Raw genomic sequence first — 24,555 nt, forward strand, 5'->3', positions numbered from 1 at the left:
AAAATCTGGCACCGTGTTACACACTAGGTTTTCAGTGGCACAAAATGAGAGACAGATGCCACACACAGGACTGGCACTGAGGCAGAAATGCCAATCTTAATCTCACACTATTTTTTTTTTCCTGGGAGAATTGTCAAAAAATCTGGCACAGTGTTACACACTAGGTTTTATGTGGCACAAAATGAGAGACAGATGCCACACACACGACTGGCACAGAGGCAGAATGGCCAATCTTAATCTCCCACTATTTTTTTGGGGGGGTGAGAATTGTCAAAAAATCTGGCACCGTGTTACACACTAGGTTTTCAGTGGCACAAAATGAGAGACAGATGCCACACACAGGACTGGCACTGAGGCAGAAATGCCAATCTTAATCTCACACTATTTTTTTTTTCCTGGGAGAATTGTCAAAAAATCTGGCACCGTGTTACACACTAGGTTTTATGCGGCACAAAATGAGAGACAGATGCCACACACACGACTGGCACAGAGGCAGAATGGCCAATCTTATTCTCCCACTATTTTTTTTTATTTATGGGAGAATTGGCAAGAAATCAGGCCCACTGTTAGACTGTATGTTTTCTGTGCCAGAAAATGAGACACAGATGCCACACACAGGACTGCCACTGATGCAGATTTGCCAATTTTAATCTGCACCCTTTTTTTTTTTTTTCTTCAGGGAGACTAGTGAATAAATCTGCGCCACTGTATTAGAGTATATTTTCTGTGGCAGAAAGTGGCTTGAAGAGATACAATGAAAAAAAAAAAAAGGGACTGTACTACAATTATTATCTCCCTGCAGTAATCTCAGCAAAGTATGGCAGGCAGCAATAACAATGAGTGGACTGCTGCACAAAAAAGTCAAAAGTGTGGACAAACAAACAAGATAGCTGTGCAGAAAGGAAGGAGCAACAGGATTTGTGCTTTGAAAAAAGCAGTTGGTTTGCACAGCGGCGTACAAACAGCAATGCAGCTATCAGGGAGACTTCTAGGGCAGCCCAATGAGCTACAGCGCTGAGGAAAAAAAAATGTACCCTCCACTGTCCATGCAAACAAAAGGTGGTGTTGGACAGTGGAAATCGCTACAACACAAGCGGTTTGGGGGTTAATGTACCCTGCCTAACGCTATCCCTGCTTCTGATGAAGCGGCAGCAACCTCTCCCTATGCTCAGATCAGCAGCAGTAAGATGGCGGTCGGCGGGAACGCCCCTTTATAGCCCCTGTGACGCCGCAGAAATCAAGCTAATCACTGCCATGCCCTTCTCTAAGATGGTGGGGACCAGGAACTATGTCATCACGCTGCCCACACTCTGTGTCCACCTTCATTGGCTTAGAAATGGCGCTGAATGCTTCATCGAAACGCAACTTTGGCGTGAAAGTCGCGTACCGCGTGGCCGACCCCACACAGGGATCGGGTCGGGTTTCATGAAACCCGACTTTGACAAAAGTTGGCGACTTATGAAAATGACTGATCCGTTTCGCTCAACCCTATCCCTATCTGATGTATTTAAAAACCTGATCATCAGTATAGTACCTGTATAAGCAGGGTTCAGAGAGGGAATATCCATGTGGACACGCTGGATGGAACAGCTTTAGTGCAAATGACCCATAAGGATTGGTGGACTCCCCAGTCTTGTAGAATCAAGAGAACAATTATAGAACCAGAAACACATGGGCTACTTGCACATTGAACAAGTCTGTAGGAACATGTTCACACACCACCAAGATAAACGTATCAACTAAATATCCTGTTTTTTTCCCATCTTTTGACTAGCACTTGCTTATTAGGCCGGCTTCACACTCAGCGTATGAAAATACGGTCCGTTTTTTACGGCCGTAATACGCTGAAAAGTCCCCAAAATAGTGGTCCGTAGCTCCTCCGTAGGCAGGGTGTTTCAGCATTTTTTGCGCATGGCATCCTCCGTATGTAATCCGTATGTCATCCGTACTGCGTGTTTTTATCAGAATCAAAACAGTACTCCCACGATTGGAAAGAATCGTTAAAGTAGTTATATTATAACGTAACCTCCAAACCAATCCTACATACAGTATGCCCCCGTTCTACGCAAACATAGACCAAATCATATAGAAACTGAGGCGTTTTACGAACTATGTATGACAATCTTTATTAGAATAAAAACATATTAGTAAAAAGTATTACCCACATGTAGAATGAGCCAAACAAAAAATCTTAATGGCACCACTCCTGAGCAACTGGCAAAAGACCAATGAATCATAGTATGGTATAGCTACACAAGACTGGGTCCCTGCTAAAGTAAACACTACACCTCACAGGATGTCTTTTTAAGCCACAGTGGCACATCAAAGTTTATCATAGACAAAATCTAATTATCTGCAGGAAAAACATACACAACAGTCCTAAGGCCTAATATCAATAAGTAACAAGGACTTACCAGAGCTCAAGAGATGGTACCACAGCCCCTACGCGCGTTTCGGCACTGTGCCTTCGTCAGGGGGAGTGGCATCATACTCCAAACAAGCTCCTTTTAAACTGTGATCAGCCAATGGAGACTTCCCTATACCATGTGGACAGGAAATGTGCGCATACACAGATGCATGGCGGTATGTGTAGTTCTGACGTGTAGCATACATTGCCCGTGGTCCTATCAGATGGTAGCTATGCCCGCACGTCATCAGCGATGGGCGGCGCGCAAGGTGCAGGCCCCCAGCCGCGCGGCCGCACACGGGAGGAGACCCGACCAAGCAGCCCGCTCACCCAACGACGCGCGTAGCAACAGACCACGCCCACCGATGCACCACACCGTAACACACAATTACTATAAGCCTGGTAAATGTGGTACCATGATATGGCACACACCAGCCAAGACCCTGTCAGGGGGCGGTGTGCCCGCACGCCAGAGATGGGCGGCACGCAAGGCACAGATCACTCACCGAGCTGCACACGGGAGAAGACCTGTTGTGAATTCTGTGGTCACAAGTGGTATTGCAGTCTCTGGGCGTCCTCCCTCAGGTGTTTTGGTGAGCTCGTTGGCTGCCTTGCTATTTAGCTCCACCTGAGTCTGTCTTCCTTGCTCCTTGTCAATGTTCCAGTGTTGGATCTGAGCTACTGCATCTTTCCTTGGGCCTGCTGCTCTGCTAGATAAGTGCTTCTAGTTTGTTTTCTGTTTTTTCTGTCCAGCTTGTTATTATCTTTTGCTGGAAGCTCTGAGAAGCAAAGGGGTGCACCGCCGTGCTGTTAGTTCGGCACGGTGGGTCTTTTTTGCCCCTTTGCGTGGTTTTCGTTTTAGGGTTTTTTGTAGACTGCATAGTTCTCTTTGCTATCCTCGCTCTGTCTAGAATATCGGGCCTCACTTTGCTGAATCTATTTCATTCCTACGTTTGTCTTTTCATCTTGCTAACAGTCATTATATGTGGGGGCTGCCTATTCCTTTGGGGTATTTCTCTGAGGTAAGTCAGGCTTGTATTTCTATCTTCAGGCTAGTCAGCTCCTCAGGCAGTGCCGAGTTGCATAGGTAGTGATAGGCGCAATCCACTGCTGCTTCCAGTTGTGTGAGGACAGTTCAGGTACTGCAGTCTACAGAGATTCCACGTCTCAGAGCTCGTCCTATTGTTTTGGGTTTTTGCCAGATCTCTGTATGTGCGCTGATTACTGCACGCTGTGTTGCCTGATTGCCAGCCATAACAGTACAAGGAGCCAATTCAATGATTTCCAATAGAGGGAAAAAAGAAATCCTGACATCATTTTTTTTTCTTAGCTCTGTCTTCAGTCTTTTTTTTCCCCTAGACATTAGAGTGCTTCAGGACACAGCTGTGGACATGGATATTCAGGCTCTGTGCTCCTCAATGGATAATCTCGTTGTAAATGTACAAAAGATTCAAGATACTATTGATCAGAAATCGATGCTAGAACCAAGAATTCCGATTCCTGATTTGTTTTTTGGTGACAGAACTAAGTTCCTGAGCTTCAGAAATAATTGTAAGCTATTTTTGGCCTTGAAACCTCATTCTTCTGGTAATCCTATTCAACAGGTTTTGATTATTATTTCTTTTTTGCGCGGCGACCCACAGGACTGGGCGTTTTCTCTTGCACCAGGAGATTCTGCATTGAGTAATATTGATGCATTTTTCCAGGCGCTGGGATTGCTTTACGATGAGCCTAATTCAGTGGATCAAGCTGAGAAAAATCTGCTGGCTTTATGCCAGGGTCAGGATGATGTAGAACTATATTGTCAGAAATTTAGAAAATGGTCAGTACTCACTCTGTGGAATGAATCTGCACTAGCGGCTTTGTTCAGAAAGGGTCTCTCTGAAGCTCTTAAGGATGTAATGGTGGGATTTCCTATGCCTGCTGGTTTGAATGAGTCTATGTCCTTGGCCATTCAGATCGGTCGTCGCTTGCGCGAGCGTAAATCTGTGCACCATCTGGCGGTATTGTCTGAGAGTAAGCCTGAGCCTATGCAGTGCAACAGGACTATGACTAAAGTAGAACGGCACGAACACAGACGTCTGAACAGACTGTGTTTCTATTGTGGTGATTCTACTCATGCTATTTCTAATTGTCCTAAACGCACTAGGCGGTTCGATAGCTCTGCCGTTATTGGTACTGTACAGTCCAAATTCCTTTTGTCCATTACCTTAATGTGCTCTTTGTCATCATATTCTGTCATGGCGTTTGTGGATTCAGGCGCTGCCCTGAATCTGATGGATTTGGATTATGCTAAACGTTGTGGATTTTTCTTGGAGCCTTTGCGGTGTCCTATTCCGTTGAGAGGAATTGATGCTACACCTCTGGCCAAGAATAAGCCTCAGTACTGGGCCCAGCTGACCATGTGCATGGCTCCTGCACATCAGGAAGTTATTCGCTTTTTGGTACTGCATAATTTGCATGATGTGGTCGTGTTGGGGTTGCCATGGCTACAAACCCATAATCCAGTATTGGATTGGAACTCTATGTCGGTAACCAGCTGGGGTTGTCAGGGAGTACATGGTGATGTTCCATTTTTGTCTATTTCGTCATCCATTCCTTCTGACATCCCAGAGTTCTTGTCGGACTTTCAGGATGTATTTGAAGAGTCCAAGTCTGATGCCCTTCCTCCGCATAGGAATTGTGATTGTGCTATCGATTTGATTCCTGGTAGTAAATTCCCTAAGGGTCGTTTATTTAATTTGTCCGTACCTGAACATACCGCTATGCGCAGTTATGTGAAGGAGTCCCTGGAGAAGGGACATATTCGCCCATCGTCGTCACCATTGGGAGCAGGGTTCTTTTTTGTAGCCAAGAAGGATGGTTCGCTAAGACCGTGTATTGATTACCGCCTTCTTAATAAGATCACTGTTAAGTTTCAGTATCCCTTGCCATTGATTTCTGACTTGTTTGCTCGGATTAAGGGGGCTAGTTGGTTTACTAAGATTGATCTTCGTGGTGCGTATAATCTGGTGAGAATCAGGCAGGGAGATGAATGGAAAACGGCATTTAATACGCCCGAGGGTCATTTTGAGTATCTGGTGATGCCGTTCGGACTTGCCAATGCTCCATCTGTTTTTCAGTCTTTTATGCATGACATTTTTCGTGAGTATCTGGATAAATTCTTGATTGTTTACTTGGATGACATTTTGATCTTCTCTGATGATTGGGAGTCTCATGTAAAGCAAGTCAGAATGGTTTTCCAGGTACTGCGTGCTAATTCCTTGTTTGTGAAGGGATCAAAGTGTCTCTTCGGTGTGCAGAAAGTTTCATTTTTGGGGTTCATCTTTTCCCCTTCTACTATCGAGATGGATCCGGTTAAGGTTCAGGCCATCCAGGATTGGACTCAGCCGACATCTCTAAAAAGTTTGCAGAAATTCCTGGGCTTTGCTAATTTTTATCGTCGCTTCATCTGTAATTTTTCTAGCATTGCCAGACCATTGACCGATTTGACCAAGAAGGGTGCTGATTTGGTTAATTGGTCTTCTGCTGCCGTGGAAGCTTTTCAGGAGTTGAAGCGTCGTTTTTGCTGTGCCCCTGTGTTGTGTCAACCTGATGTTTCTCTTCCGTTCCAGGTCGAGGTTGATGCTTCTGAGATTGGTGCAGGGGCGGTTTTGTCACAGAGAGGTTCTGGTTGCTCAGTGTTCAAACCATGTGCTTTCTTTTCCAGGAAATTTTCTGCTGCTGAGCGTAATTATGATGTGGGCAACCGAGAGTTGCTGGCCATGAAGTGGGCATTCGAGGAGTGGCGTCATTGGCTTGAGGGTGCTAAGCATCGCGTGGTGGTTTTGACTGATCATAAGAACCTTACTTATCTTGAGTCTGCCAAGCGCTTGAATCCTAGACAGGCCCGTTGGTCGTTATTTTTTGCTCGTTTTGATTTTGTGATTTCATACCTTCCGGGCTCTAAAAATGTGAAGGCGGATGCTCTGTCTAGGAGTTTTGTGCCCGACTCTCCGGGGTTATCTGAGCCGGCGAGTATCCTCAAGGAAGGAGTCATTGTGTCTGCCATCTCCCCTGATTTGCGGAGAGTGTTGCAGAAATTTCAGGCTAATAAACCTGATCGTTGTCCGGCCGAGAAACTGTTCGTCCCTGATAGGTGGACTAGTAAAGTTATCTCTGAACTTCATTGTTCGGTGCTGGCCGGTCATCCAGGAATCTTTGGTACCAGGGAGTTGGTTGCTAGATCCTTTTGGTGGCCGTCTCTGTCGCGGGATGTGCGTGCTTTTGTGCAGTCCTGTGGAATTTGTGCTAGGGCTAAGCCCTGCTGTTCACGTGCCAGTGGGTTGCTTTTGCCCTTGCCGGTCCCGAAGAGGCCTTGGACACATATTTCGATGGATTTCATTTCTGACCTTCCCGTTTCTCAAAAGATGTCTGTCATTTGGGTGGTCTGTGATCGCTTTTCTAAAATGGTCCATCTGGTGCCCTTGGTTAAATTGCCTTCCTCCTCTGATTTGGTGCCTTTGTTCTTCCAGCATGTGGTTCGTTTGCATGGCATTCCTGAGAATATTGTTTCTGACAGAGGTTCCCAGTTTGTCTCAAGGTTCTGGCGAGCCTTTTGTGGTAGGATGGGCATTGACCTATCTTTTTCCTCGGCCTTCCATCCTCAGACTAATGGCCAGTCCGAACGAACCAATCAGACCTTGGAAACATATCTGAGATGTTTTGTTTCCGCTGACCAGGATGATTGGGTGTCATTTTTGCCGTTGGCTGAGTTCGCCCTTAATAATCGGGCCAGCTCGGCTACCTTGGTCTCTCCATTTTTCTGCAATTCTGGGTTCCATCCTCGTTTCTCTTCAGGACAGGTTGAGTCTTCGGACTGTCCTGGTGTGGATTATGTGGTGGACAGGTTGCAGCAGATCTGGACTCAGGTAGTGGACAATTTGACCTTGTCCCAGGAGAAGGCTCAGCTTTTCGCTAATCGCAGACGCCGTGTGGGACCCCGACTTCGTGTTGGGGATCTGGTTTGGTTATCTTCTCGTCATATACCTATGAAGGTTTCCTCTCCTAAATTTAAACCTCGTTTTATTGGTCCGTATAGGATTTCTGAGATTCTCAATCCGGTGTCTTTTCGTCTGACCCTCCCAGACTCCTTTTCCATACATAATGTATTCCATAGGTCGTTGTTGAGGAGATACGTGGCACCTATGGTTCCATCTGTGGAGCCTCCTGCCCCTGTTTTGGTGGAGGGGGAATTGGAGTATATTGTGGAGAAGATTTTGGATTCTCGTGTCTCTAGACGGAAACTCCAGTATCTGGTCAAATGGAAGGGTTATGCTCAGGAAGATAATTCCTGGGTTTTTGCCTCTGATGTCCATGCCCCAGATCTTGTTCGTGCCTTTCATGTGGCTCATCCTGGTCGGCCTGGGGGTTCTAGTGAGGGTTCGGTGACCCCTCCTCAAGGGGGGGGTACTGTTGTGAATTCTGTGGTCACAAGTGGTATTGCAGTCTCTGGGCGTCCTCCCTCAGGTGTTTTGGTGAGCTCGTTGGCTGCCTTGCTATTTAGCTCCACCTGAGTCTGTCTTCCTTGCTCCTTGTCAATGTTCCAGTGTTGGATCTGAGCTACTGCATCTTTCCTTGGGCCTGCTGCTCTGCTAGATAAGTGCTTCTAGTTTGTTTTCTGTTTTTTCTGTCCAGCTTGTTATTATCTTTTGCTGGAAGCTCTGAGAAGCAAAGGGGTGCACCGCCGTGCTGTTAGTTCGGCACGGTGGGTCTTTTTTGCCCCTTTGCGTGGTTTTCGTTTTAGGGTTTTTTGTAGACTGCATAGTTCTCTTTGCTATCCTCGCTCTGTCTAGAATATCGGGCCTCACTTTGCTGAATCTATTTCATTCCTACGTTTGTCTTTTCATCTTGCTAACAGTCATTATATGTGGGGGCTGCCTATTCCTTTGGGGTATTTCTCTGAGGTAAGTCAGGCTTGTATTTCTATCTTCAGGCTAGTCAGCTCCTCAGGCAGTGCCGAGTTGCATAGGTAGTGATAGGCGCAATCCACTGCTGCTTCCAGTTGTGTGAGGACAGTTCAGGTACTGCAGTCTACAGAGATTCCACGTCTCAGAGCTCGTCCTATTGTTTTGGGTTTTTGCCAGATCTCTGTATGTGCGCTGATTACTGCACGCTGTGTTGCCTGATTGCCAGCCATAACAAAGACCCAGCCGAACACCCCGCCCATCCAATGACGCGCACGGCAAACAGCCGCCGCACGTTACCAGAGATGGGCGGAGCACAATGCACAAATCACTCACCGGGCTACACACAGGGGAGGACCCGGCCAGACGGTCCGCCCATCCTGTGACGCGCGCGGCAACAATCCACGCCCCCCCGTGTTATGAGTACATACACATCGGCAAGGAAAGAAAAAGGTCGGCATAGTACCGGAAGATCAGCTGTGAGTATACCAAAAGGTGCACAGTACAATACATCATAATTAAAAGAATAGATATAATCTTTACAAGAACGCATGGAGGCGTTAAAGGGAACCACAATTAATAATGTGTGACTTACAGTTTCAAGAAGTGCAAATGGTGTGCAGAAATAAGACTGCAATCACCGTTCTGAATGAAAGCTAATGAATAATTAGCAAATATGGCTGAAAACATCACTAACAAAATTAGTGATGAAAGCAAACGTGATACAACAAGTGATGTGTAGAATACTACATGAACGGGATGTGTCCAAGTCCAACACCAAAAAAGGTGTAGACAGTGGGCAAAAAACCTAATATAAACCCAATAGTCCATTATCTATTGAGTGTGAACATACATCAAAGACTGCAACGTAGTCTTAGACCATAAAGAGTATATATGTAAGAATGCATGTGAAAGTGAATAATAAAATTCCCTCATTGCGCCTCCATGCATACCTCATAAAAAACACATATAAAAAACACCGTAAATACTATTATATAGCTTGTGCAAAAAAATGATCTAACATATTTATACTGTCGTGTGTCCACGTAAAAAACAGCAAATTAACGGGCACATAACTCATGTATGGACATAGATATATACACATTGGATATAACTATCACCCCATCCGTAAAGTCCATGGTCTTAGTCCTTTTAACAACATTTGATGATACACGGGTGATTACTTTTCCATTAGTTCAAATGTCCTTAAATCTTCATACTGTGCCACTCTAGTAGATCAAGATGTCCTTCGATCTTCATGCTGTGTCCCTCACGTAAATGGATTGACCCAAATTCAGCCGCCAAATATAGAACCGGACATACCACTTGTTCTCCACTGACAACCCACTAAAGAGCATGAGAGGGTAACAGATGTTAATATCAAAGATTAAAAAACACATAAAAACATGTGAATACCAAATAAACTGATACCACGAGAATAAAAAGGTACTTTGCACGGAGTGGGAGTTTAAATAAAGGGAGCAAAACTTAAATTTTTGTTTAGACCATCTGGCTGTACCGTTTTCAGAGTCCAAATCCACTTGGCCTCTTTTTGGGCCAAGCTACGGCCCAGATTACCACCTCTAAAGTTAGTCCTAATGTGATCAATCCCCCTTACTTTTAGCCCTGACGGATCGCAAGAGTGATATTCCTTAAAGTGCCTTGGGATCGTTTTCAACTGCTCCAAGTCACTTTCATTGGCCGCTGCTATGATCCCACGGACATGTTCTCTCACTCTTACTTTTAGGGCCCGTGTTGTAAGTCCCACGTACACTAACGAGCAAGGGCATTTTGCATAATAGATAACTGTCTGAGTGGAACAATTGATGGTATGAGTTATGGTAAATTTCTTGCCGTCAGATGAAAAGAATTCTTTCGCCTCCTCTATGTTGGGGCACGCAATACATTTCCTGCATGGCTTGCACCCCCAAGTTTTAATTACTTTTTTACCTTTGAAAATCTGTGGTTGATTAGTGGGCGTGTAGAAACTTCTCACCAGGTGGTCACGCAGATTGTCACATCGTCTCGCTGTAATGGCGGGTGCAGGGGGTATGTATTGCCTCAAGGTCTTGTCTGCCATTAGGATCGGCCAGTGTTTTTTCATAACTTCATACATTTTTGACCATTGTGAGTGGTACTGGGTTATCATCCTTGTGGAATCTACCTTTTGTTTGTCCGTTTTGGAGTATAGTAAATCATGACGATTTGTATTTCTGGCTCTGTTATATGCATGTTTGATGGAACGTTTGCTATATCCTCGCTCGTAAAATCGTTTTTTCATTTCAATTGATTGCTTTTCGAAATCGCCGTCTGTAGAGCAGATTCGTCGGATCCTTAAGAATTGACTGACAGAAATTGATCTCACTACATGTGTCGGATGAGAAGATGTCGCATGGAGGATAGCATTTACGGCTGTGTCCTTACGGAAGATGTCCGTCTGCAAGAAACCAGAGTCATCCTTCTTGATCATCACATCAAGGAACTCAATTTGACTAGTATGGTATTTGTATGTCAATCTTATGTTCTGATCATTCTTATTGAGATCCCGAAAAAAAATTTCCAACGTGTCTGGTGTTCCCCGCCAGATCAGAAACACGTCGTCGATGTACCGGGTCCAAAGAATGACCCGGTCCATCGACAAACACTGATCTGCGGAGAATAGGTCCCTCTCCCACAGCCCCAGGAACAGATTTGCATACGATGGCGCACATGCCGCTCCCATCGCTGTTCCCTGGAGCTGCAGGAAGAGGGACCCGTTAAACGTAAAAAAATTGTGAGTTAACAATAATTCTAAAAGCTGTAACAAAAAAAGAGTTTCATCTGATGTAAGAGTAGTCATAGACAAATAGTGTCTCGTAGCCTGAAGCCCATCACAATGTTGGATACTCGTGTAGAGGGACACGTTGGAAATTTTTTTTCGGGATCTCAATAAGAAAGCTCCCTGGCTCGAGTTCATATGAGGACAACCAGCAGAGGGCGCCTCTTATGATCTCGAGCCTGGGAGCTTCCTAGGAAAGTTCCCACGATCTAGGAACAGCCATCAGAGGGCGCCTCACCGCAAATGCAGGTAAATATAGGTCAATGACCTACTTTACCTACATTCTCTGGGGTTTTGCAGACATGAGCAACGTTGCATTAGCAAAGCTCGTGGCTGCAAAATATTTTAACCCCCTCAGATGGATTTACATCGTTGGACGTGACAGATCCTCGGAAGGTATGTATATTGTTGGTTTATTATTTTTTTTTTATTTACAGATCGAGGGTCTTCAGTGAGTGGATTGAGAGTAGAATAAATTAATACAACAACCTTTGTGATTTTTTCATTAAATTTATTTTTAATAATGTGTGTGTGTTTTTTTAACCCTTTACTAGTATTGGATTAATAATGGATAGGTGTCATAATTGACGTCTCTCCATTATTAATTTGGCTTAATGTCACCTTACAATAGCAAGGTGACATTAACCCTTCATTACCCCATATCCCACCGCTACACGGGAATGGGAAGAGAGTGGCCAAGTGCCAGAATAGACGCATCTTCCAGATGTGCCTTTTCTAGGGTGGCTGGGGCAGATGTTTTTAGCCAGGGGGGGGGGGGGCAATAACCGTGGACTCTCTCCAGGCTATTAATATCTGCCCTCAGTCACTGGCTTAACTACTCTGGCGGAGAAAATTGTGCGGGAGCCCACGCCAATTTTTTCCGCCATTTAACCCTTTAATTTACTAGCTAGAATGGCCAAATTTTGCATAGACACACTACTGACATTAGTAGTGTGGAATATGCAAAAAAAATGGGGATATGAGATGGTTTACTGCATGTAAACCATGTCTCATATCATGTCGGGTTTAGGAAGGAGAAAGCAAAAGCCGGTAATTGAATTACCGGCTTTCTGCTATATCGCGCTGGATGAAATATTAATATATATACATATATGTGTCTCAATGACGTATATATATATATATATATACACATTCTATGTGTACACATTTATTCTACCTATTCTACTGTAAGCTGTCAGTGTGATTTTACTGTACACCGCACTGAATTACCGGCTTTTCTCTCTAACACCGCTGCGTATTCCTCGCAAGTCACACTGCTGGTCCGTGTGTAATCCGTATTTTTGGGGCTTCCATAGACTTTCATTGACGTTTTATTTGCGCAATACGGTGACAAACGCAGCATGCTGCGATTTTCTACGGCCGTAGAAAGCCGTATAATACTGATCAGGAAAATACGGCAGATAGGAGCAGGGGCATAGAGAATAATTGTGCCGTATTTTATGCGAGTTTTACGGATGTAGTTTCTGCGCTCTTACGTCCGTAAAACTCGCTAGTGTGAGGCCGGCCTTACTGTGATTTTTTTACAACAGAGTATTTTTGGCCTCATTGTGCTCTTTTGTGTCTTCAAGTTTCTTGGTGGTGTGTGAACATGTTCCTACAGACTTGTTCAATGTTCAAGTAGCCCATGTGTTACTGGTTCTATGTGGGAAATGTTACCTATTAAGTATTTTCTGTGACATATCTCTGTGATTTAAGGGCATAAAAATTCAAAGTCGGAAAATTGCAAAATTTTAAAAATTTTCACAAAATTTCAGTTTTTTTCACAAATAAACGCAGGTAATATCAAATAAATTTTACCACTATCATGAAGTACAAAATGGTATGAGAAAACAATGTCAGAATCATCAGGATCTGTTGAAGCGTTCCAGAGTTATAACCTCATATAGGGACAGTGGTCAGAATTGTAAAAATTGGTGTGGTCATTAACGTACAAACCATCCTTGGGGGTAAAGGGGTTAATATACACAGTGTTACATGACTTTCACCACCTCTTTCAAAAGGACAGTTAAGGTAGAATAACTTCTAGGGGTTGGTTAGACAAACTAGAAAGAAGACGAATGTTGGGGATGACATTAAATTAGGAGGGAAGAGTGTGACAGATAGAAGCTGCACTGTTGATTTATAATCATTCAGTAACTATAGGGGTTAAATATAGCAGAAAGGGAATTATAAGCTCAGCCCCAGGGGATAGTGGGAAAGTTGCTATTGTGTTCTGGACATCCAAGAGTAATGTGTATGCTAGGGAATCTTCTTTTAGACTGAAATCAGACAAGCTGTATAGACCAGTACTTCCTGGGAAGCAATTGTTGTAATTATAGAAGCAGTCAGGACAGCCAGGAGCATCTTTATTACCTCAAGATAGAAGTGAAAGCACCGGACTCATCCCCCTCACCCCACCTCACTGCATGAGCAAGGTCCGGTTCTGCTTAGGTTAAGACACTGTGCATGAAGAGAAGTTATCTGTAAAGAGACTTTCATATATCATGATGAGGCATTGCATGAAGAGAAGTGATTCTGTGTGATGAAAAGCTGCTTGAATAAAACCCCTGTGATCAACTTCATTTCAGATCTGTGTCATAGCCTTATGCCTGTAAACCGTTACCTCTCCTCTACTGTGAAAAATTATAAATAATGGTCACCCTCAGTAAGATTTCAGCTGGATTCCAACAAGAACTCTTGCTTGAGAGAGGCTCACACTTGGAGCCGAAACTTCACCATAATGGACTCCTAAATAGCACTTTTTTTACCATTTCAAGCTGGTGTGCTGCCTCCATTTTTTTCTACTAGATAGATAGATACATAGATAGATTAATAGATATATATTGTTATCTATATTTTACCCAGATTTTTTTGTAAAAAATAGTTGTGAAGCAAGGGATAAAAATGTAAGTATACGAATATATATTTCCGATACACAATTAATCTAAAATCAGACCTTTGATATTAAACCTAGTAACATTACTTCTAATTTAGTATCCAGATATGATAACCTAATAAATGTTCTATATACTGAATTTTCATCTCTAATCTTACACCTGTCTCATCCTACCTGCCTATAACAGATACAGTCAGACAAGACAGGGGCAGCCGACAACGAGCCGGGAAGAGGGGCACCTCATCTTGAATCTTTTAGGGAGCCAACCTCCACAGTTAGGTAGAATCAATTTAGGACATTAATGAGGGACTTCATAGGTACCGTATGTATTAGGTTATTATATCTGGTTACTAAATTAGAAATATCTTTACTAGATATAATATCTATGGTCTAATTTCAGATTACTTGAGTATCGGAAATATTCACTTTTGCTAAGCGGTTGTTACACACTGGGATTTTAAGAATATTTTAAGGGATTATATGTTCATACACTATATTTTAACCAAGAGTAACACTAAATTAATTAGTTTCATGTTACCGCAGTGTAATATAGGTGTTAAAGTGCAAAATAAATATTGAGTGTGACCAGGAATATAAAAAACCATGCTGCTTAGCAAAGTGCAAGTCGTCTTTTAGGCCATCTGGAATGTTAACATTATAGTAACTGCATGGGGTATGATGAAATCATGATATCACAGAACACTGTGTTACTGTTGAGGAATAAGGAAATACCCCACCCATTTTTTACATGACTAAATGTCTTACATGACACCCAAAGACTCCTCGTGTTCACGTAGAACACTCATGCAGTGAAGATGACGTCCTTTCTACCTCGTCTAGTCAGATTGGTAAATTTGCACCCAATTGCTATCTGAATCACAATGCAAACTTATTTTTTAAGCCGTCATACCACTTGTGTAAAACAATACCTGTAACAGAGGTGCAATGTATTTATACTCTGTGGCTGCTTGCTGCTACACTGTGCACTTAGCAATTACACACAATTGCTCCCCAGACATAAAGCGCTGGTATTCTGGTATTCTGTGTACACAGTCAAACATTACTAACATCAAATGCAGCTTATTTCTATGATTAACCCTCAGCATTTAACCTCTGAGTCTCTGGGTGAAGTGTCAGCAGACTCTCTCAACAGCAAATCATATTTTACACTTGTCAGACATTCTCTCATCAGTAATGGGTCAGGCTGTAATTAGTTTCCATCTGATAAATGTCTTGCAACATGTGCATCTATTTAAAGGAAGCAGACACGCATTTTGTTTGGGCTGTCAAATTGTTTGCCATGATATAATATGAGCAACAGACTGAAATTTCTTAATGGCAGAGAGAGTGCCAAGCACAATTTAATTGGGGGAGTAGACCGAACCGTATTAGTGAAATTAATTTCCTAAATGATTCAGTTCTCAGTATTGCAACAATCTACAGTTTCACATCTTCAGATTGCATGTAGTGGAAATTTGAGCAAGAGACAGGAGTAAATGTATCTGCCAATGTTCCCTTTGTAGTTAGTGAGCGGGGCAGTTTGGGACCTCACTACTGTTCCCTCTAAACCGGAAGATGGAAAAGAACAGTAAATAAATCCTACCGTATATTTCTGAACTATATTAATGCAAGGATCCCTGGTGGATTAAAGGGGAGGAAGGACTAGAGCAGAGAATGGGTTAATGGCAATAAGCTGGTGATCTCCAGCAGTAAATGGATTACTGTCGGCCCTCCTTATAATTTATGATAGAGAAGGAATTACTGATGGACTCCTCTGTGGTGTAGGGCAGAAAAGAAGTTTTATTATCAGTGGTGGTCTAGAGCAAAGAAAGTGATAACTACACCATCCTTGGGAATGTAGAGGAGACACTGTTAAAATTCGCCAGCCTTGTCATTTTGGGCCACGTGAGATATTGGGACTGTTATGAGGGACAAAATCCAAATTCTGAATTTATGGCTGGGTTCAGACAGTGATAATTGAAAAAAAAGGGCCACTTTAGAAAATTGTGGACATGATTGGTTCTGTATGCAGGTAATTGTGCTCACCAGTGTCGTGGACGGCTGCCGGAGATGCCTTTACATTACATGCATTATTCTTCTTTGAAAAATGGTTCAAAATAATGCACACCGCCATCGCTTCTCCACAAACCCCGCAACGTGCAATGTACTGTGTGTGTCTGACTTACGTCTCTGGTCAAGTGCACACTGTTGTCTAGAACAGCTGCAGCATTTAAAGGGAATGTGTCACCAGGTTTTTGCTATGTAATCAGAGACCCTGATTTCAGGGATGTGTCACTTGCTGGGCTATGTTTTGCAGTTTCAATACAAAGTTTTCTCAGCAGGAAATTCTCCCTACAGAAAAACTGGTCTTGTACATCCCAGTCCAGCCATGCCCCCAATCAGTGACATACCATCAATGACAGCAGGCCACACAGCCGGTACCAGCATCAGGCTCCCTCACTTTCATAGAACGCACAACTGTATCGACATCTTGGATGCCAATACAGTTGAAAGCCATGATAAAAGAGGAAGCCGTCTGCTTCCTCCTCCATCATTCTGAAGCGATGGCCGGGGGACCACTACGGTGCAGGAAGACTACTGTACACAAGATGAGGTGCAAACAACAAAGAATAGATTTATTGGGAGACAGGGAATGGAGGGGACAAGGAAGGTGCAAACGGGGGTTTACAATAGCAAAAGATAATGCACATGAGTTAACTTGTCTGTAGAATAGCACAGTGCTTCAACAATTACAAACTCAGAATCTGTCTCACAAGCAACTTTACACAATAAAACATATATCGATGCTACTCTGCAGATAACCTCCCTGGTTTTTACTATGCAGGCCACACGGCTACCGTGCTCTAACTACTGAAGCTTGCACTAGGCCCTAACAGGTGCACCAAACAGGAACAAACTCACAGTGATGTTGGGGACACAGGTCCGGTCCCAGGGGGCCCCCGAAGTCCAAAACGGTGGTGCGCACGGATTCCTGTCAGCTCTGCAAAGCGTGGTCTTCTCCTTGCTCCTGGAAACTGTAAGTCCCCTTCTCAGTATCTTCGTGGCTTCACAAACCAGCACAGAACAGCCACCCTTTGCTGTAACCGGGAAAGTCTATTTAACAAACGCAGTTCGTCTCAAGCTGTGTAATCTTTCTTGCAGCCAACGACTCTTCCTTGCAGACAGACCACGACAAAGTTCTCTCTAAAACTTTCCCTCCACACGCTGCTTCAGCTCCACCCCTGCACACAATGCCGACCAGTTCATAGCAAACATAAGAGCAGGGGAGAACAGCAGAACATACCATCACACCAGACAAGGGAATGCAGCCTCTTAAAGTGACAGCGTGTGTTACCGCTACTGCCGCGGGTACTGCTTCTCCGGTTGGGGCTACCGCTCGTGCAGCGGCGCGCTCCCGCCGTCCTGTCCCTGCTCGTGCGGCGGCGCGCTCCCGCCGCCCTGTCCCTGCTCGTGCGGCGGCGCGCTCCCGCCGCCCTGCTCCTGTCTGTGCAGCGGCGCGTTCTCGCCGCTCTGTTCCTGGCGCTGCGGCGCCGCGTCCCCGGCGTCCCACTTCCGGTTCCGGGTGTCTCACTGTCTCCGCCTCCTCTCCGGACTCCGCTGCTGCTGAAGGCTTACTGACCCTGCGCAGGCGCTCTACTTTCCCCATTAGACGTGGGCGCATCACACCTGATACCATTCCTCTGGGTTCAAGGTCAGTGTAGCCTCAACCAATCCCTACCCTTGTCTTTGCTATATTAGGCGTCCTCCTCTGTGCCTCATTGCCTGTTTGTCTTAGCATTGTTCTGTGCTTCTGGCCCCTCAGGTGTTCTTGTGTTGCTCTCTAGGTCGCAGTCTCTCGTTGGACTTCGTTTTCATTTCTTCACGGAGCCGTCCCTCTCGGTACTTCCACTGTGGGTAAGTGACCTCTGGGCCTGCTCCTTACGGTCCCTGTATAGGGGTCGTTTCATCAAGGTCCGCTCGCTCAGGGGTAGGGCTGCCCACGGTCCAGAGGGTCCACTCTCAGTTCCAGTTGTGAGCGTTATAGTACAAACAGGCCATGGACCCCACTAGTACACCCTTCTCGGCCCAGAAAGAGTTGGCCCTTCTGCGCGATAACCAGCAGCGCATTATGGCTTTTATGAAGACCATGGAGTCACGTCTAACCTCCCTGCAAACTGCTGATCCTGTGAATGCCGCGCAGCTGGCTAGCCTACAGCAGGAATTATCCCTTCAGCGGGATACTCAAACTCGTATGTTGAGTCATATGGCGTCTATTGATGATCGCCTATTCAGCTTACAGTCGGCCTCTGTAGTCCCCGCTCTGGAAACTACTCCAGTCCCAACCTCTCATCCTCCTCCTCGACTGGGTAAACCTCCCCGGTATTCTGGCGATCCCAAACTGTGCAGAGGGTTTTTGAATCAATGCCGCCTTCATTTCGAGCTTCTACCTCAGCAGTATCCTACTGAACGAGCCAGAGTAGCGTTTATTGTCTCTCATTTAGAGGGGGAGGCTTTAGCCTGGGTCAATCCCTTGTGGGAACGGGACGATCCCTTAGTCTCCCATTTAGGAGATTTCCTTGAGACCTTCCGCAAGGTTTTTGACGAGCCCGGACGTTTAGCCTCCACTACTGAGTCTTTGTTTAATTTACGTCAGGGTTCTTTATCTGTGGGACAGTATGCCATCCGCTTCCGCACCCTGGCGCCGGAGCTTGGATGGAATAATGAGGCTCTAGTAGGTGCGTTTTGGCGGGGTTTGTCCAGCCGTATTAAAGACGAACTCGCTGGTCGAGATACTCCAACCACTCTGGAGGATCTTATCTCTCTCGCTACGCGTATAGACCTTCGCTTTCAGGAACGTTCCCGAGAATCCGCTTGTGTCAGAAGGTCTAATGTCTCTGCTCCTCTCCGTCGGTCCAGTAGCCCACGAGTTCCTGCCGCAGCTTCTTCTTCCGCTTCGTCTCCAGAACCCATGCAAGTGGATCGAGTTAAGTTGGCGGAGCAACGTCGCAAAGAGAGGCGTTCCCAAGGCCTCTGCTTTTATTGTGGGAGTGCCGCTCACTTGCTTCGTAGCTGTCCGGACAGACCGGAAAACTTCTCTGCCTAGGACAGGTAAGAGAGGCTTCCCTAGGTGTTCCAGTTTCCTCTCTACCCTTAACCCTTTCTGTTTTATTTATCTCCGATCAGGGTCGTTTTTCTGAGACTGCGTATGTGGATTCGGGCGCGGCAGGTAATTTTATCAGTCTTGACGCGGTTCGGAGGCTTCGCATTCCAGTCTACTCTCTGGACTCTCCCCGTTTAATTGCTTCTGTGGATGGGCGGCCTTTACGGGAGGCCGTTTCGTTGATCACTGAGGAGGTGGAGATACAAATCGGGGCTCTTCACCACGAGAAAATTGCCTTCTAGGTTCTCCCGGATCTGTCTCACACGTTTTTGTTTGGACTACCATGGCTTCGAGTGCATGAACCGACCCTTAATTGGCGTACTGGAGATGTCCTACGGTGGGGGTCTACCTGTCACTCACGTTGTCTACAGTCAGTTCGCCCAGTTCTGCCGTCCCGGACAGCCTGTGTTCCTGAGGGGTTACCTACTCCTTACTGGTCTTTCGCGGATGTCTTCGACAAGAGAGAGGTGGAGGTTCTTCCCCCACATCGGCCTTATGACTGCCCGATTGATCTTCTTCCCGGTAGTTCTCCACCCAGAGGAAGAATCTACCCTTTGTCGGCTGCTGAGACCCAGTCCATGTCGGAATACATTAAGGAGAACCTGGCTAAGGGGTTTATCCGAAAATCGTCTTCTCCTGCCGGAGCAGGTTTTTTCTTTGTGAAAAAGAAGGACGGTTCCTTACGTCCCTGTATTGATTACCGAGGATTGAACAATATTACGGTCAAGAACAGGTACCCTCTACCTCTCATTCCCGAGCTCTTCGACCGTCTCCGTGGTGCCCGTATCTTCACCAAGCTTGATCTTCGGGGCGCTTACAACCTTGTTCGTATTCGCGCCGGTGACGAATGGAAGACCGCTTTCAACACTCGAGACGGCCACTACGAATATTTGGTTATGCCTTTTGGGCTTTGCAACGCCCCCGCGGTTTTTCAAGAGTTCGTCAACGATATATTCAGAGACCTTCTTAACTCGTGTGTTGTGGTGTATCTGGACGACATTCTTGTTTTTTCCACTGATCTTCCGTCTCATCGTAGAAGTGTTCGCAAGGTCTTGCTGCGTTTGAGAGAGAACCACCTGTTTGCCAAATATGAGAAATGCCTGTTTGAACAGACCTCCTTGCCGTTTCTGGGATACATAATTTCGGATTCTGGTCTTAGGATGGATCCAGAGAAAGTGAGTGCCATACTCAAATGGCCGCAACCCTGTGGAGTAAAGGCCATCCAACGGTTCATTGGGTTTGCCAATTACTATAGACAATTTATTCCAAACTTCTCGTCTATGATCCAACCCCTCACTATTCTCACCCGGAAAAGTTCCAGCTCTAAGGGATGGACTCCTGAAGCTGAAGTTTCCTTTGAATCTCTTAAAAAGTCTTTTTCCTCCGCTCCAGTCTTGCATCATCCAGAGGTTAATAAACCCTTCATCCTGGAGGTAGACGCGTCCTCTACTGGAGCTGGAGCTGTGCTCTCTCAAAAGTCTTCTGAAGGGCGAGTGGTTCCCTGCGGTTTTTACTCTAAGAGTTTTTCTAACTCCGAACGAAACTATACCATTGGTGATCGTGAGTTACTAGCCATCAAACTGGCCTTGGAAGAGTGGAGGTATCTGCTGGAGGGATCTATACATCCATTCGTTATCTACTCCGATCATAAGAATCTTGCGTATCTACAAACCGCGCAAAGACTAAATCCTCGTCAAGCCAGATGGTCTCTATTTTTTGCCCGTTTTGAATTTGAGTTACGCTTTCGGCCTGGCAACAAGAATCTTAAAGCTGACGCATTGTCCAGGTCCTTTCAGCCGCCAAATGCGGAGGAGCCGCCAGCATACATTATAGACCCATCCAAGATCATGACTGTGGCACCACTACGGATGCTTACTCCGCCGCCAGGTAAAACCCTCGTTCCGGACTGCAGCAAGGTGAGAGTGTTATCTTGGGGTCATTCCTCTAAACTAGCGGGACATGCGGGTTATAAGAAGACTTGCCTCCTCATCTCGCGGTATTATTGGTGGCCTACTCTACGTCAAGATGTCAAAGAATTCGTCTCATCTTGTCCTTCTTGTGCCAGGAACAAAGTGCCCCGGCAATTACCTTTCGGCAACCTCCTTCCCCTACCGATTCCATCTATGCCCTGGCAGCATATAGCCATGGATTTCATTACCGATCTACCAAATTCCTCAGGTTGTACCGTCATTCTTGTCGTAGTTGACCGGTTCTCCAAGATGGCTCACTTCATTCCACTTCCCGGTCTACCCTCCGCTCCTGAGTTGGCAAAAATATTTATCCAGAACATTTTCAGACTCCATGGCTTTCCTCTTCATATCGTCTCCGACAGAGGAGCTCAATTCACCTCTCGATTCTGGAGAGCTCTGTGCAAACTCCTTAAAGTTTCTCTGGACTTCTCCTCCGCCTACCATCCTCAGACAAACGGTCAAGCTGAGCGAACTAACCAGACTTTAGCCGCCTATCTGCGACACTTTACCAATGCTCATCATAGTGATTGGGTCGATCTGCTTCCTTGGGCGGAGTTTGCTTTCAATAACCACTCCAGTGAAGCCTCCGCGAAGACTCCTTTCTTTGTAGTGTTTGGTCAACACCCTGGCCTGCCCCTTCCAGTCTCCTCTATCTCCGGAGTTCCAGCGGCAGACTCTTCAGCTCGCAACTTCTCTACAATCTGGGGTGAGGTTAAGAAGTCGCTCGAGAGAGCTTCCTTAATGATGAAGAGACAAGTTGACAAGAGACGCTTGGATTTACCTCCTTTTGTACCCGGTGACAAAGTCTGGCTTTCTTCTAAATTCATCAGACTCAAGATCCCCTCCTATAAACTTGGTCCTCGCTACATTGGTCCTTTTGAGATTCTGCGTCGAGTCAACGAGGTCGCTTACAAGCTGAAGTTACCTGCCTCGCTCCGTATTCCCAATACTTTTCATGTCTCTCTTCTCAAACCAGTTATCTTTAACCGTTTCCATTCTCCATCTAGTTCTTCCTCGCAACCAGTCTGCGCAGATAATATTTTCGTTGTGAAGGATATCCTTGCAGTTAAGAAGATTCGTGGAAAGGATTTTTTTTTGGTTGACTGGAAGGGTTTTGGTCCTGAGGAGAGATCTTGGGAGCCCTCTGAAAACATTAATGCTCCTCGTATTCTCAACAAATTTTTTGCCCGTTTACGTAGGGGGGTTGTAAGGAGGGGGGTACTGTTACCGCTACTGCCGCGGGTACCGCTTCTCCGGCTGGGGCTACCGCTCGTGCAGCGGCGCGCTCCCGCTGTCCTGTCCCTGCTCGTGCGGCGGCGCGCTCCCGCCGCCCTGTCCCTGCTCGTGCGGCGGCGCGCTCCCGCCGCCCTGCTCCTGTCTGTGCAGCGGCGCGTTCTCGCCGCTCTGTTCCTGGCGCTGCGGCGCCGCGTCCCCGGCATCCCACTTCCGGTTCCGGGTGTCTCACTGTCTCTGCCTCCTCTCCGGACTCCGCTGCTGCTGAAGGCTTACTGACCCTGCGCAGGCGCTCTACTTTCCCCATTAGACGTGGGCGCATCACACCTGATACCATTCCTCTGGGTTCAAGGTCAGTGTAGCCTCAACCAATCCCTACCCTTGTCTTTGCTATATTAGGCGTCCTCCTCTGTGCCTCATTGCCTGTTTGTCTTCGCATTGTTCTGTGCTTCTGGCCCCTGTAGCGTGGCTAAAGGATGTCTAATCGATGGGAGATATGTGTCTTATAGATGGCTTGCTGCTGTGATGTAACCATAGCTACCTATATGTGTTTCAGGACCTGTGGTGATGTCACAACCACATGTCTGGTCATGTGATGGGTTCTGGGTGTGGTTAGACATATAAAAGAAAGCCTAATGCTTAACACAGGTAGATATGTGTGGAGGTGAAACCCTCCTGAGTGTGTTACGGCTTCAGGACTGAGCCGGATGAACTGGACACTTGTTTTTCTTTGCCTGAACCAAAGGCTATTTGCTTTCTGTTGTTTTGTCATATGGTTTATGGAGCAATAAACCCAGTGAACTTTAAAGGAACCTGCCTCCTGAGTGTCAGCCGTCGCAGCTGAGTGAGTGGAACCCCTACAATTGGTGGTAGACATGCGAGCAGCGTTCCCAGCGGAGACGTGAGTTTATTTTTGAATGTCCTGGGTCAAGGCTGTTGCAAGCCAGCAAGCATTGCCGGAGAAAATGGAGGACTTGTTGAAACACTTGGTCCAGCAGGAGCAAAGGCAGCAAGAGACCAACAGGCTGTTGATGCAGCAGATACAACAGAGCCAGCAGGAGCAACGGCAGCAGATGCAGCAAAACCAGCAGGAGCAACGGCAGCAGATGCAGCAGAGCCAGCACGAGCATCAGCAGCAGATGCAGCTTCTGGCAACCGCCATCCAGGGCAAGGCGAGCGCCCCAACCCCAGGTTTGGCTGATGACACCCACGTCCGGAAGACGGTAAGACGCGCATTGCAGAAAATGACTCCCGGGGATGATGTTGAGGCCTTCCTGACGGTGTTTGAGAGGGTCGCTGAGAGGGAAAAACTTCCGCCAGAGCAGTGGGCAGAGGTACTTGCGCCATACCTGACAGGAGAACCCCAGAAGGCGTACTATGATTTGACCTTGCAGGATGCCAAAGAGTATCACAAATTGAAAGCCGAGATTCTCGCACGTTTGGGGGTGACACTGACTGTCAGGGCACAGCGAGTTCACTCCTGGGGCTATCACCGGGACAAACCACCTCGTTCCCAAATGTTTGATCTGTTGCACCTGGTCCAGAAATGGCTGCAGCCAGAGTCATCTACGCCTGCTCAAATGGTAGAACGGGTGATGATGGATCGGTTTGTCCATTCCCTCCCGAGGCCCATACAGACTTGGGTTGCCCAGGGTGATCCCCAGAATGCCGACGAGCTGATCGGACTGGTTGAGAGATACCAAGGGTTGGAAGGCTCTTTCAGGAGGCAGCCCATGTCATACTGGGGGTCCCAGAAGGGAGCTGAGCCCCAAAAAGGGGTGGCGCGTCCAAGGTCACCAAGGGCGGGGGAGGTGGTGCCCAAGGTCCCTACGGGTGATATTATTTGTTGGAGGTGCCACAAGCCAGGACATATAGCTGCCCGTTGTTCCCAGACCACTGAGCAGATGGACTGCAGCATGGGACGCCGTTGTTCATACTATGCATATCCAGCCTGCAGTGTGAACTCTCCGCCCAACGAGGGACCTCAAGTGTGTCCCGTAAAGGTGAACGGTCGAGCAGTAACGGCACTGTTAGACTCGGGGAGCCTAGTGACCCTGGTGAGGGCCACTTTTCCTCTCCACCTGCTCCCGGGAAAGAAGGTCGGAGTGCGGTGCATACATGGTGA

The 24,555-nt window shown here is 46.3% G+C and overlaps 1 protein-coding gene across 1 annotated transcript; it reads right to left on the reverse strand.

The window, feature by feature from the left end:
* Positions 1–2,123: 2,123 nt before the first annotated feature.
* LOC138647148 (uncharacterized) lies at positions 2,124–11,063 on the reverse strand. Its single transcript, XM_069735938.1, has 2 exons — positions 8,595–11,063; positions 2,124–2,935 (listed from the first exon to the last, which is right to left on the reverse strand). Exon 1 carries the CDS (start codon positions 10,985–10,987, stop codon positions 9,821–9,823), a length of 1,167 nt encoding a protein of 388 aa, XP_069592039.1. The 5' UTR covers positions 10,988–11,063; the 3' UTR covers positions 2,124–2,935; positions 8,595–9,820.
* Positions 11,064–24,555: the final 13,492 nt, after the last annotated feature.

This window comes from Ranitomeya imitator, chromosome 8 (genome assembly GCF_032444005.1).
Source record: "Ranitomeya imitator isolate aRanImi1 chromosome 8, aRanImi1.pri, whole genome shotgun sequence".
NCBI classification, from domain to species: domain Eukaryota; kingdom Metazoa; phylum Chordata; class Amphibia; order Anura; family Dendrobatidae; genus Ranitomeya; species Ranitomeya imitator.

What these genes read in the sequence shown, in the direction of transcription:
- LOC138647148 (XM_069735938.1), bottom strand. Translation starts at nt 10,987, where the DNA reads ATGGACCGGGTCATTCTTTGGACCCGGTACATCGACGACGTGTTTCTG.